The sequence below is a fragment of the Clinocottus analis genome, unplaced genomic scaffold (assembly GCF_023055335.1).
Source record: "Clinocottus analis isolate CAN_PGR_092001 unplaced genomic scaffold, fCliAna1.0.p SCAF_18, whole genome shotgun sequence".
Classification (NCBI taxonomy): domain Eukaryota; kingdom Metazoa; phylum Chordata; class Actinopteri; order Perciformes; family Cottidae; genus Clinocottus; species Clinocottus analis.
In genome coordinates this window covers 1,586,941-1,602,977 of record NW_027175909.1, presented here as the reverse complement: position 1 = coordinate 1,602,977, position 16,037 = coordinate 1,586,941, and the positions used below count along the sequence as shown (strand labels likewise).

General features: G+C 38.1%; 1 protein-coding gene across 2 annotated transcripts in view; it reads left to right on the top strand.

The window, feature by feature from the left end:
- palmdb (palmdelphin b) overlaps window positions 1-16,037 on the top strand; it is a 48,695-nt gene that overhangs the window by 15,323 nt on the left and 17,335 nt on the right. The window contains exons 5-8 of one of the 2 annotated variants that reach the window (XM_068581399.1): window positions 3,660-3,774; window positions 5,875-5,899; window positions 7,012-7,122; window positions 11,469-14,912. In XM_068581399.1, the coding sequence (XP_068437500.1) occupies window positions 3,660-3,774; window positions 5,875-5,899; window positions 7,012-7,122; window positions 11,469-12,682 (1,465 nt within the window). In that variant the 3' untranslated portion in view covers window positions 12,683-14,912. Of the gene's footprint in view, window positions 1-3,659; window positions 3,775-5,874; window positions 5,900-7,011; window positions 7,123-11,468; window positions 14,913-16,037 lie in introns of those variants that run through there. The other variant, XM_068581398.1, reaches the window with a different exon arrangement.

Below are 16,037 nucleotides of genomic sequence, written 5' to 3'. Positions count from 1 at the left end.
AACTCCATGAACTTATTTTAAACATATTTTCCTTATAGAAACTAGTACGCTTTGTGCAAGAAGTACGTTTTTTTCCTCTTTTACAAGGATGTAGGTCTGGTTTTAGTAGGTCTGGTTTTTTAGTGGGGCACGATGAAGTAAAAACATTTTTTAAATGAATGCTGTTTGCTCCATTTATATAAATACATCAATTTGGCAAATGACAAATTAAACTTCAATGTGTTATTGTTATGATGGTTATTACTGGATCAGTTATGGCATATGGCAGAATACTTATACAGAAATCTGGGGCGAAAGTGGTGAGCACTGTTGTCCTTCAATCAGAGGATTGACGGTTCGATCCCCGGCTCCGCTAGTCTATGTCGATGAGTCCTTGGAACTTAGCCCTGAATGTCTCCCGTCCTAAACCTACGGTGTGTTAATGTGTGTAAGAATGTTAGCTACTTCTGATAGGCAGGTGCAACCTTAGCCCTCCCATCAGTGTAGGAATGGGTGAATGATGATTAGTAGTGTAAAAGCGCTTAGAGTGGTCAGAAGACTAGAAAAGCACTATACAAGAACAGGTCCAATGCACTCATCAGCATCACGTGGGGATTTGATGAATTGATGGGGTGCAGACCATAAGACGATTACCACCAACAGCCGATCACCCAGCCAGACCATGATGGAAACTAAGCTAACTTACTCCTCCACTGCCCAGGCTGCGACCCAGCCCAGGCTGTTTTGTATCCGGTTAAAAGAAAACTCTGGCTCACCCATCAACGACAGATCAGTGCCCATATCTTCAAAAAGACCTGGTTCCATTGTGGACAGCAGGATAGAGAGCAGGACTTTGGTGGGACAAGAGGACGATGACTTTGTTTGATGCTCATACCCAGTTAAAGTTGATGGACAATGTTTCCGTAATGGGCAATGTTCCCTTTATGATTCAAATAAAAAAAAATAACTTTATGAAGGCACTACTGTTTGTGTTGTTGCAGAATGCATTCACATATTAGAAAAGTACAAAGTTCACGGATATACAACTAAGTCATTAATAAATACATGGAGAAATGCCTGTACTTTTGTGTACACGCGTGATGGCCGAGATTCTTGGTGACTCGCCGATTCTTGATGTTTTGCGGAAAGCTAATCTCCGTTAGGTCGGCTTTTCTGCTGCTTGAAACACATTTTAGATCTCAGCTCAACATTGAGCATGAAATGAGAGTGGCCGTATCTAGCCTGCAACCCGGTTATAAAAAGATTTGTAGTGGAAAACAGCCCACTGCAGCCACTAATACTAAAAACTTGATGGCTGACACACCTGCACTCATTTGTTTTTTGTTTTTTTACAGGTTTCACATAATTGTTATCATTTTGACAAGATACTCAGTTCAAAACAGGTTAATTGCAGCCACAATAAGTTATGTATTGTTATTCAAAGATATAAATGTATTTGCATTGTTCTAACAAATTGATTGCACATTGTATTTGTTTTTTGTATTGATAGAGCAATCTGGTTTACTTGATATTGATTGCAATTTTTTTAATACCATTATTTAAAAAAGCAGAAATGGAGGAGTCACAAAAAGTTGTTATTTCAATAAATATTCAGCGTGGACCATTTTGGAGCGCAGTAGTGCTGTTGTCTCAATGTGTATTAAATGGTCTTGAGTAGCTAATACATATCACCCAAATGCATCAAGTACTGCACCTTGGTCAGTGCACTTAAGCTTCAAAATATGACACTCCACATATCCCTCTTGCATCAGTTTTGGACCTGACTGGCATTGTCAGTTTCCATTTGTTACAAGCATGGTGTCTCTTCACAATACACTTCTATTTTAGGTTTAGGCAACAAAACCATAGTTACAACATTGGTTGAGTGTGTGATGTAGTTACATAATATGGCACAATGAGCTCCCTAGCAGGGTAATTTGGCACTAAAAGCGCAGCGACTGTGGCTCAGTGGTTAACATTCCAGTCAATGTCTTTTAATTAGCGGGTCAGTGGTTTAAGCTCAGCTAATGCATGTCGTTGTGTCCTTGAGCAAGACACTTAACCCCGAATTGCTCCCCGCGGTGTCTGCGGTGTATAGAGCAAAATGTGAGTTGCTTTGGATAAAAGCGGACTCTTAAGTGTCACGCATTGAGCGTGACTGTCACTCATTTTGGTCTTAAGTCATGCCCTTCCACCACAGATGGTATTTCTCACGCTGAAAAAAAAACTCTAGGCTATTTAATCTGCCGCAGCGCGGCATCAAACATGATCTGGTTGCGCTGCCCTCACCATGGAGGAATCAAGCACGTCTCCCCTTAATCCCTGGAGTTCTGCCGTGAGGTGCCACTCATCAACCAACTGTGTATTTTGTATTGTCGCCATGATAAAGAAAGTCTTAGGAAAGTGATTTTGCCCTGAACTGTGACCTTTAGCTAACCATAACCACCCAAAATCTCAAGTACAAATTTGCCTTGGAGGGCTTTACAATCTATACACATAAGACAACCCTGTCCCGTGACCTCGGATCAGGAACCCTCCCCTCCCGACCCCTCTTCACCCCAAATAAAGATAGTAGAAAACCCGTTCACATGGAAAAAAGGGGAGAAACCTTCAGGGACAAAAGAGGATCCCTCTCCCCGGATGGACTGATGCAATAGTTGTCATGAGACCAGAATAAATAATGTAACAGAGTTACAGCAGATTCCATGCATATGACAGACATTATTCATATATGATTACTACAAAAGGAGGTAGCGAGGAGGGGCATCAGCAGGGCTGCCATGACAGGAGGTAGGAGGCAGGATGCAGGGTTGCCATGACAACTCTCTCATCACACTCAAATAGTCCCTGCTTGCACACAGATTTGCTCTACTCCTACCCAAACTGTATGCTTTCACACATATGTATTGTTGTGTGTACAAATTCCCTCTGGTTTTTTTTTTTTGGACTCGAAAAGCATCTTTTCGAGTCTCGACCACGCACAGCTCTTTAACACTACTTGTCATCATTCATCCATTTACACCCATTCATAGCAGGAGCTATCATGCAATTCCACCTGCCCATCAGGACTAACTAACATTCACACACCATAGGCTCAACTAAGGGAGCAACTTGGGGTTAAGTGTCTTAACCAAGGACACATCAACATGAACTAGCGGAGCCAGGGATGGAACCGCTGATCCTGTGCTCCTGCACATTTTTACATCCACTCAGTCTGCTTTTATGAGCCTGTGAAGGATCTGTTCTCACGCTCTCAAACCTCTTGAGAAGTTGACACATTATTTTGGATGTATTATGTTTAGTGGAAGCATTTCTGTTTCTAAACAGAGTAAATAAATTGATAAATACTCTAATAGAAAAATGTTGTTACTGGGGCCTAAATCACCAAATGTAAGATTTGTAACATGGCTAAACATTACTTAACCCAAGCAAACAATAAAATTAATGTACACGTGCAAAGCTATGTTTAAAATTGGATAACTGGAAACTGGAAATACCTTACAAGCAAACACAGCAATACTACCCAGAATGTGGGCCCCTGAAAAAAAAATTAAAAGAAAAAAAGCCCTGAAGCAAGTGTGTTCAGATTCACAGAGTCCCTAGTTGCTACTGAGTGTGCTTGTTTGTGCTTGAGTGTGCTTGTTTCAGTCACCAGCCTGGTTAATGTATCTCTTTTGCAGAATAGAGGAGGAGATGGAGGCCTTGGAAAAACAGGAGCTCAACATATCTGCCAATGAAGAAATAGTTCTGAAACGTTTAAAAGAGGTGGAGAGGACGGCTGAGGACATTATCAAGGTAGGTTCAAATAAACCTTCTGTACTGTGCATGCTTCACTGGCTCCTAACTTGCTGTGTGTTGCTAACTTATACCTTTGCTACAAAATACAACCTTCACTTACAGGCATGACATCAAAAAATCTTTCAGCTTTTACTAAATATAATTTACTGATTCATGATGAAAAAAGTGAGGCCACGACATGGGTCTGTATGTTTAAACTTAGCCAGATTGTCATCCAAATGTATTGCAAATTTGAACCGAATTTTGAGAAAATCTGCAAAAGTAAATGTGAATGGATGCTTGTTGTGTGACTATTATGAGTTGGTTCAATGCGATAGGAAGTAGGTGGCACAAATTCTTCAGTAAGAAAACCATTATAGCACTGCAGCAGAAGGGGCACAAGAAGAAAGGCACCAATGTGGACAACTGGTTGTATTTATGATAATTGTGTTGGTTTCATGACGAATGTGAGGAAAATGACCATCAAATCTGTGTAAAGCACTGTTGTCTCTTCAGCTGAGGAGAAGCTTCAGTGGACATTTTAAATGTTTTATAGAAGTCAATATTTATTCACAAAATCTGTTTCCATTGCATACTTCACGTGGGCACAGTGGCATAAACGTAGTGACCAGCCTCAGAGTAAGTGCTTGCATGCTTTATGCCTCTGGGACATAAAGCATGCATTTTTTCACAACTGCAGGTCAGAAATATGCTGTGGAGGAACAATCTCCAGTTATTTGTAGGAAATGATTTCACTGCAATACCGAACCGATATTATAAAGGGTGTTATGCATGTTATACGTTCGAACACTAGCTTTAAACAATACATCAATGAAAAAAATACTGTAAATTACTGAAATAAAATTAAATCATGAGTTTTTTGTTGTTGCAAATAACCACTATAGATGACAATACCAAAATGAATTAGTCTTGAAAAAAACAAGAAAATTGCAATCAGTGCATGTCTACTAAGTGGTTTTGTTGTAATTGGCCAATGCAGTTTGACTATTATTACACTCACTTAAGTTTAGAAAATGTTTTTCTACGTCTGCCAGAGTTATTGTGTGTAGTGCGACTGTATAAATATCAAACATCACCATATCTTAATTTAAGTCACCTTTGTTTTTAACTTTTGTTCTTTTTTAAACAATTATCTTTCAATCATACATAATTGTGAAAATAAATTGCACTCTGTAAATGATGTCTATCATGGATGGATGGATGAATTGATATACGTATACTTTATTTAACCCCAAGGGGAAATTTGTTTGTCGAAGTAGCAGCTTACAGACACAAAAATAAATTAAAAATAACAAGGATGAAAGATATATACAGCAAAAACTCAACAACGAAACAGCAGAGAGTATTAATTCAGGAAATTTAATTTATATATAGAAAGTGCAAAAATGCTAAGTATGTGTAGTGTAATGTATATGAAGTGTATATAAGCGTGTACAGTGGGTAGCAAACAACAAAGTGGTGCAAGTGCTATTGATGTTGATTAATTAATTTACAGAGGATCTGGCCAGTGGTGACTTATTGTAAAGTCTTATTGCCGTGGGCAGGAATGTTTTCCTGTAAGAGCCCTTGTAACAGAGAAGCTAGATGAGTGTTTTGAAGAAAGTGCTCCGCTGTCCCTGCAGTAGGTGGTGGACAGGGTGATCAGTTAGCCCAGGAATCATGTTGTGTGAAGAGCCTCTGGGCCATAAGCATTGTCCCAATGGCGACAACAAGTCTCTCTGCACATTGGTGCTCCACTTCACGATGCGCTTGGAGGATGTACAAGTTGTGATGGTCAAACAAATGGGTTAAAAGAGGCAGAAATTATTTAAATATAATCTTTCTACTCACCACACGCTGCCTGTGGCTCCTCCTCTAATCTGTGCTTGCTTCTAACCAGCTGTACTCTATGAGGCCTGTGTGGGTGTGTTTTTCGTGAATAAGGTGGCGGTGGATTTCTCACATGGTGGGTGTGCAGTGCACAATGACTAATATGCATCATTTGCTTTCTGGTTGCTGTCTGTAACTAAGAAGACATGGACTGCCGATGCAGCATTAATCTGTAGCACTGCTGTGACGTTGACCTCTGACCCTCAACTACTCTGTCTTCACATGTAGGAGATAAACGCAGACTTCCAGGCAGGTAAACACATTTGTAGCATTGTGGTGTGTGATTCATCACAGTTTTCCTTTTCACTTTTGTGTAAAAGAGAATGTATGTGAGATGAGGCTTCATTAACATGCATTATTCATGATGATAATATTTGACATATATTATTAATTAACAATAATGAATGTTCGTGATTTAAATTGTTATGTTTACTCTTACGTTTATATATTAATCTTTAACCGCTATTGTATATCATTTAGACACTATCAACACATACATACATATACATATAGTGTTCTGCTAGTCAACTGAAATCAAGGGTTCTCCTTTCTTGAAATAATGATTTCCCCCTGTTTTTTCAGACCATTATTTCAAGAGCATTATTGTAATAGCTAGTTCTCTTGAAACAACTCAGAACCAATAGATACGCTCGGCATGTAGATGTATATGTATGTATGTGTGTGTATATATATATATATATATATATATATATATATATATATATATATATATATATATATATATATATATATGTATATATATATATATATAAATGTATATATATATATAAATGTATATATATATATATATGTATATGTATATGTATATATATATATATATATATATATATATATATATATATATATATATATATATATATATATATATATATATATATATATAACCAATGGATACACTCGGCATACAGACTGGTAGCAGGGGGGAACCAACACCTAATACTCACTAATGAACACATTGTATCAAGTTAAACCAACACTTATAAACATCAATCTGTGTTTTTAGGGGGACCAAAACATCCATAATTTATCCATACGCTCTGAACATTACACACACACACACACACACACACACACACACACACACACGAGGAACACGAGGAGGATCAGACAGATGAAATTAAAATACAAAAAAGTATTATTTAGTAATGGGCTTGAAAACGGAAGATGAGCATCATTTTTTTTATCCTTTTATATTTACATAACTAGGACCTAACCCACACCATAATAATGGTTTAACACCTGGCTATTACAACCTACTTAATTTATGATCTGATTACCTAAAATGGCCTCTCTCAGCATGTCAAGTGTTTTCTAATATTTCACTGGTCAACTTTTTCTCCTCAGATAAGATACAACACGCCCCCCTGCCACTCCCAGATATCCCATCATTCATCCCATTGATATCAACAAAAAACCCTCTTGTGCATGAGCCTGTTAGTGAAGAAGCAAAGAAAGGTACACTTCATCTAATCACTACTCCTGCTGGAAACCAGGTTTTTTTATCCAACTGTCAGGAGAGTATTGAAAACAAGAGTAGTACAAGTAGTACACACTGGAGTAGAACATTGTCTCACAGCTCCATAGCTATGCACTATATTATGGTTCTTCACTGCATGCAAATTAAGAAGCGCGTAGATTACTCTGTGAGGAGCAGTGAACATCTCCTCCGTGCCTACTATCTGGAGCTTTGCTGAATCCACCATACATTGAAGGATGAAAAGAGCAGAGCTACCAGATGTATAATCAGCTTCCATTGGTCCAACCAGACATTCCATGTTCAGTTCAAGTCAACTTTCATTGAACAAAGATTGATGTAATCTGTTCCAAAATTCCCATCACATTTTTTTTGTTGCCAACATTTTCCATGCAATCAAAACTTGTTCTACAGCTTGCTACAAAGTGGCCGATCCTTTAATTACAGGGCACATAGCACCATAAGTTACAGTATATACACAGTATATAACCACAATAACAAGATAATTTCACCAATTGTCATGAAATTTGATGACAAACTTAAATGCTTCATTTGAAAACTTCAAAAGAAGCCTCAAATGATAAAAAAAAAACACACACACACACACACTTGGCAAGGTTCTAGTTCAACTGATTTCATCCTTGTACGGTATTCATGAAAAAGAAATTTTACTGGTAAATACGTCAAAATTAACAAATAAGAGGCCTATAGTAAACAGCAACCACAATTTGATCCTTTGTTGCCAAGGGAGGAAACCTAATCATGTTGTTTTGTTCGTTGTTGATAGAAAAAACTTGTCTACAACACATTTGTAATTATTCATACTTTGTTATAAGTTGGGCAACCATTGGATTCATCCAATTTTTTTCCTTTCCCTGAATAAACAATATGTTCAGTTTGTCCCAGCCAGTGATGGTAAAACATAATCTGAGATCAGATGTTCAGATGAGTGCAGCACTCGCGGTTACTTCTTGTTGTCTATCTCTTTCCTTCCCCTACGCTGTTGCTATTATTTCTGTTGAATACTTCATATCTTCCAGCTCTCTTAAACCAAAAGACACTAATGACTAGTAGAGGTGTGTCTCCTTAAAGCATATTTTATGCTTATGATCATGAGAATTTGATAAATGGACTGTACTTGTATGAATCATTTTTAGTGTTCTGATCACTCAAAGCTCTTTAACATGACAGGACATCATTCACCCATTCACACACTGATGGGACCTAGGGTCTCCTAATTATGGGACCCTAGGGAACATCTAACTAGATGTTCTACAGCTCATGTGACCTTGAAATGAATACCAGACCCTATTGTCCTGGATCTCTAAAGAATCTGCAACTCCTTAAATATTTCAATTTTTTTGTATTATGATTTTAATTATTTTCTGCATTAATATAATCACACAAAAGTCGGATCAAAAAATGACTCCTCGATCACTCCCCAAGTTTTTTTAAATTATATTTTCAGTGCCTCCCCATCAGAGTAATACTGTACCCGGCCATCAGGACTAACTAACATTCACATACATTCACACAGTGTAGTATTTTGCCCAATGACACATCGACGTGGAGGAGTGTAGCTTGGGATCAAACTGCTAACCTTCTGAGCTACAGTCTAAAGTACAATGGTGATATCATTTTCTTAGAGCATATTTTAAATATAGTAAAAAGAGATTTGAAATTCTGTTCTTCTTATTATTAATAATAATAACAAACGTACACATATTCTATGGATGACTATACCTGTCCATATCTGATAAAGACAGTAGTAGTTTAAAAAATATCTTACCGCTTGTAATCAATCTGAATTTGAGGCAATTTTTTAAATACCTGAAGCAACAGCAGGACACTAATTGGGTCTCCCCTTTAAAAGAGATGCTGTGCACATGTACACGTGAAGCTAAACAGCATAACTTCATTCTTTATTTAAATTTCAGTTTTTACCCATGTAGTGTAGGGGAGTTATATTAATTTATTTTTCCTTACACATCAAAATATATGTGCATTATTTCCCACCAGCTCTGTAAATGACGCTGTAACGGTGTGGTTCTGAGCATGGATATATAGGAATTGGACTGTTGTAGAAAGATTCTACCAAAATGTCTTATGGCCTGATTATGTGCAAATAGCACAGGAGCTCTGTGACACTGTCTGCTTGCCAGCAGTTTGGGCTGCATTTAAGTCTTTGCAGATGATTTGAGAATTACACAATTTTTTGTTGTCTTATTTACACGGGTTAAGTGACCCTAATCCTTTTGTTAATTCCCTCCTCAGTTTACTATCACATATGACAGAAATACCATACATGTTTGTGTGGGAAGCTGACACTAATGGATGGTTGGCATTTTTACCCAAAATAAAAAGAAAGTTCCTGAGTCATTTTATGTTGATCGATTAATTGATAAAACACTTTATGTTTAATGAAACGTTGTATCCTTATTTGGTGCAGGATATCATGAAATGTATGAATTGTGATTTACACGCCATTGCCTTACACCCACAGTGCATTCGGAAAGTATTCACACCGGTTCCCTTTTTTCACATTTTGTTATGTTACAGCCTTATTACAAAATTAACTAAATACATTTTATCCCTTAACATTCTCCACACGACACCCCATAATGACAAAGTCAAAAAGGTTTAGGGGATTTTGCAAATCTATTAGAAATAAAGAATGAAAATATAACATGTACATAAGTATTCACAGCATTTGCCATGACACTCAAAATTGAGCTCCGATGCTTTCTGTTTCCACTGATCATCCTTGAGATGTTTCTACAACTTGATTGGAGTCCACTTGTGCTAAATCCAGTTGATTGGACATGATTTAAAAAGGCACACACCTGTCTATAACAAGTCCCACAGTTAACGGTGCATGTGAGTGCACAAACCAAGCCATGAAGTCCAAGGAATTTTGTGTAGAACTCCAAGACAGAATTGTATCGAGACCCAGATCTGACAAAGGGTACATACATTTTTTGCAGCATTGAAGGTGCCAATGAGCACAGTGGCCTCCATCATCCTGAAAGGGTAGAAGTTTGGAACCAGAACTCTTCCTAGAGTTAGCCGCCCAGCCAAACTGAGCGATTGAGGGAGAAGGGCCTTAGTCAGGGAGGTGACCAGGAACCCGATGGTCACTCTGACAGAACTCCAGCATTCCTCTGTGAAGAGAAGAGAACCTTCCAGTAGGACAACCATCTCTGCAGCACAAACGGAAGCCACTCTTCGGTAAAAAGCACATGACCGCCTCTCAGGACTCTCAGACCATGAGAAACTAAATTCTCTGGTCTGATGAAACAAAGATTGAACTCTTTGGCCTGAATGCCAAGTATCATGTCTGGAGGAAACCAGTCACTGCATATTACCTGACCAATACCATCCCTACAGTGAAGCACGGTGGTGGCAGCATCATGCTGTGGAGATGTTTTTCTGCGGGAGGAACAAGGAGACTAGTCAGAATTGATGGAAAGATGAATACAGCAATGTACTGAGACATTCTCGATGAAAACCTGCTCCAGAGCATGCTCTAGACCTCAAACTGGGACCAACAAAGGAGAGGCTTAGGAACAATTCTGTAAAAAGTTCTTGAGGGGCCCAGCCTGAGCCCTGACTTCAATCGGATTGAATATCTCTGGAGAGAGCTGAAAATGGCTGTGCACCGACGCTCCGCTTCAAACTAGACGGAACTTGAGAGGTTCTGCAAAGAAGAACAGGAGAAACTGCCCAGAAATAGGTTTGCCAAGCTTGTAGCATCATACTCAAGAAGACTTGAGGCTGTAATTGTTGCCAAAGGTACTTCAACAAAGTATTGAGGATTACAGCAGCATTCCTCAAAGTAAATAAAGATAAAAATCAAGTAATATAAATAAACAGAACGGTAGAAAAACAACATTAAAAATGAACAGTAAGAAGAACAATATTAAATATAAAGATGGAATAAAAATGTAAATAATATATTAATAGGTTTGCAAAAATTTCCCCAAAACATTTTTCACTTTGTCATAATGGGGTGTTGTGTGTAGAATGTTGAGGAAAAAATAATTTTCTCCATTTTGGAATAAGGTTGTAATTGAAGGGCTGTGAATATTTTTTGGATGCACTGTATCTCAATTCAAATGCATTCTAAAATGAGTATATATATATATATATATATATATATATATATATATATATATATATATATATATATATATATATATATATGTATATATATATATATATATATATATATATATATATATATATATATAGTATCAAGGAAGAGTGACAAGACATCTTTGAACCTTAAATATTTTCTAGGCTTCATCCAGTCTTTTCTTCATTCCAGCTACGTTTGCAATGGAAATCAGTGTGGAGCATGATAAGAGAACAGGAAAAAATCAGGTTGTCTCTACAACAAGCATCACTTCGGAAACCATCCAAGAGAGGGGGTTAAAGGTGTATGATGATGGGCGCAAGGCTATATATGCTTTGCACCAAGACGTAGGCAAAATGCCAAATGGAGCAGTTGGAGTGATGACGCCAACCGAGGTAGAAGAACTGCTGCATCAGGCCACAGAGAAGAACGTACCCACTGAAGTGCAGTACCATCAGCCTGTCTACTCGCTACCCTACACAGAGAGCAGCAGACCTGCAACACCAAGACAAACCCCAACACCCAGCCCCTTTCAAAGCTCAGTCTCATCCAGAAATGGAGCTCAAACTCTCAGAGTGGAAAGCCAAGGCAGCCAAGACATGGAAACATTGAAAACAAGCAAATCCCCAAGCCCTAGCCTCATCCAACAGAACCCAATGTCAAGAGTCCAAAGACAAAGAGAAGAAACCAAGCAGCCCTACCCTCACATTCCAGGAGAATCAAAGGGTGACATCCACTTTGGTGCTAAAACTCCAGGACTCACCAACAGAAAGATGGATGTGGGCAGTCCAAACCCAGCAGCGCTTGTCTCAGTCAAAGCCAGGTCTGATAAAATACCAGCACCCAAACAACTGTTCTACACAGGAATAGATGGCAGCTGCCATACACCTGGGGATGATCCTGATGCTTTGATAGAGAGCTCAGGTGATGTTACTAGACATTCACCCTTCTGTGCAGAGAGTATTGCTTCTCTGAATCTCATCAACACCCTGCCAGAGGAGCTAGAATCAGAACCTCTTACCATGATCTTCATGGGCTATGAAAATGCTGAGGACGAGGATGAAGATAACATTCAGGCTGAGCTAGTGATCATCAGCAGTGATGATGACGATGACAAAGTCTATTATGGACATAATAGAAGTGACAGGGAAGCGTGTCTCTCATACCACCCAGAGGGATACAAGAGTAAAGTATTCCAACCTAAAGTGGGTATAGCCAAGGTTACAGGCTGCAAAGACGTTAATGAAGACGCCTACTCAACCTGGAATGATTTAGGGCTCCACAAGCCAACATTCACTTACAATCCTGAGAGGCCTAGTCACCACCTGCAGAGACAAGGGATGGATGAGTCTGAAAACACAGGCAGCATAAATTTGGAGATGAAGCTTGGTTCAACAGAAAGATGAGATGGAACTTCACTACTTCCTGAAAAACTGGGTCATTGGAGAGAAAGTGTCGGAATAGAATTTAGGTGATTCATTAATTCATTATTCCTTTAAGAACAGATCGATTTTACTAAAATGCATATCATTAGACCTTATTAGGCTTAGCAGAAAGTAAGTAACTAATGTCAAAAAATTTAAAGTTAAATTTATGATTAATGGCTTCCCCACTTAAGGACTCATCATGTCTGATATTGTAAATTGTTAAATTAATTTGGTGCAATTGCAGCACTTTGCTAGGGATAGTTATGCTGCATAAATCAAATGAAGAGTCATCTTTATTATTGCTTTGTTACTGAGCTACACAATATGGCCACATGTATGAGGACATTCCTTATGGCCTCGGCCTGTTTTTTCTTGCTTGGTCTTTGGCCGTTAACTCAAATAATGGGAAATCTTAACATGATAGCATACGGTGATTTGTAAGACAAGTTCCTATTACTTTGATGCTTTAACGTGACTAAAGCCCCATGCTCAAAACCACTCCACAAAGAAATGTTTGGTGAGGAAGAACTTAACTGTTCTGCACAGAGCTCTGATCTCAACCAAATCCAACACATGTATATGAACAGCGACTCTGAGCAGACCTGGTCACCAACATCACTAAAACTCTTGTTTCTGAATGGGGCAAATCTCTGCTGCCAGAATCACGTCTACCACAAGAGAGGATGTTTAGCTACCCTCATGTTAATAAATCTATTTGTTTCAACCTAGAAACATCTGACTTTTTTAAATTGAAGGTGTAAATCATGTCTGTGTAAACTAACTGTGCGCTGTTACTTCCTCTTTGATTAAACATATTTCTTCATCAACAATGGTGAGTGTTGTTTTTGGCAGGGAGATCTAGATAGGGTATGACACCTATTACTGAGAATAATTTTAATTATTTAACCTTCCACCTTAGGGTCCACACCCGTTTTAGGTTTAAAATGCATCAAAGAACCACATAATGTGTTTATTGCGTTAAGGCTTTTTGACTGTCAGGAATCTCTATTTCAACAAAATAAAAATAAAAACGTTTCACTAAAGTATAAAATGCTCTGGTTGAAATTATGACCTTTATGGGTCAGTATAAGATTAGCTTAATTGGTTGGGGGTTTTTACCTTGCAAATCTATATTTTGTGTTATGACTTTTAATTTTTCAGTTCTCCTGCTGAAAAAGTCTTAAAGTAAATATACATGTCAAAATTGTCCCGTAAGATAGATGTTACTATAGTTAATAATATTAAAATTAAAAAATAAAAACTAATTTATTTAAGAGATGTGTTATAATACCCCGCTAAGTAAGTCAGGTAAAACAACCTTTTATTTACTTATGATTCTCTTGAGGTTCAGTTTACCATTTTAAAATGAAAAGTGAGGGGTATACTGATAAAGAAAAGGCTCAGAGGCCAACATTAAACATTTTAAAACATACAACAATATTTTCATGGATAAGGAAACCCAACAATGTAACCAAGAGATGAGAAACAAATTGGATGATCGATAATTGTGTTTAGTGTATTTTACAGCCAATTGAAGACATTGGTCAAAACTAAGCAAGAGATGGTACTAGAAAGCTAACAAAAGAAAAAAATGTAATTAGTCATATTTTATAATGGTTTGGTCACAACAACCTAAAGCTGGGGCCAAAACCAGAACTTTAAATCACAATGGAAAAAACAACACACAAACATGCACTTGAAAAGGTGTTGTCTGCTCCCTTTTTTTCTGTGAGGTCTCAGGACAGAGGATTTCATATGAGTACAGATTGTAAAGCCTTCTGATGAAAATGTGTGATTGTGGGCTATACAAAATGTATTTAATTTAATGTGACCCGATGACATACCCCGCACAACGCCGAGAGTAAACTGGGGCCAGAGACTACGTACCAAACATAAGTTTCATTGACAAATTGAGTAAACTACACCCAAATCAAAATGGCACAAACAAGAAAGTAAATTTCTTTTAATTCTTTTTTATAACATCCAGCATTAATATGAGCACGATTTTCCAAAAATCCCTCCTCAAGCGGTCTCTGAGTTTTTCCAACTCCATGGTTCAGGGCCTTAACAACATCACATAATAATAACACACCTTTTTGGAAATGTTAGGACCTAAGGAATCCAAATCCGCAACAAATCCCTGCGTTGACATATTGGGAAGGTGTTTTAGTAAAAAAAAAAAACATGTTGCTTGGTTCAAAAATAGAAAGGTTTCTTGTTCTATGGGAAAACATTGTTGGATTTTTGCGTGCTGTTGCTTTATAGCTTCAGGAGCTTCTGCTGGTGCTCTATGACCCGGATGCAGAAACATCTGCCCTTCAGGGAAGCCTCTGCCTTCAAAATAATCCGCCGCCGAAAAGAATAATCTGCTCCGTATCTGCGCCTACGGTGTATGAATGGCTGATAATCCTGATGTGGCACCTTGCATGGTAGCTCCTCTCATTAATGTGGGAATGGGTGGTGTTAAAGCGCTTTGAGTGGTTGGAAGACCAGCTTTCACCTGCGAGTGTAACAGAGTTGATGATTCCACTTGCCATCACTGTCCTTGAGTCACAATGTGTTGTCAGTTGGCCACGAAGACTAGCGTGCTGTGTGACATTAGCGCCCCTACTGCAGACTTTTGAGCGGTGCACCCCATGGGTTCTGCCCAGTCGACAGTGCGATGTCTTCGTGGTAAGTGGATCTGTAATAATATCCGTTGTGGTATTTAAATAAGTGTATGTGGCAAAATCCAGTGTGCTTGACTGAGTAATAACACAACACAAGAATGAGAGCGTACACAACTGCTACACTACAGGGCAAGTGTTTTTTTTCTCTTTTTGACGCTAAGTGGGCCATTATATCACTGAAATGAATTGGTTACAATCGTCTTCTTTGCTTTACCGGACATCACTCCCCACACAGACACTAGGTAGCAGTATAGAGGAGTTTTTTAATCTCCGACTAAACATCTCAGGGATCAATTTTGTACTTTTTACTGAACTACACTTCAGAGGTAAATATTGTAATGTACTGACACTACTAACATACGCAATACATACATAATATAGAAAATTAAAGTCTGAAGTACTGATAAGGAACATTTTACTCCACAGGTACTTTGGTACTTAAATATGTTTTGCTGACAATAACTTATTTGACTAAGGTTCTAAATGATTTTTACTTGTAGATTTTTATCAGTATGGTGTCAGTATTTTCACTGCAGTGAAAGATCTGAACAATTTTTATTCACTAATTACTTGTCAGTGTTTATGTTTGGTAACTCACTTGGCAAATATACAAATATACAAACAGTGGTTCCTAACCTTATATCCAGATCCCGAACTAGCTTCAA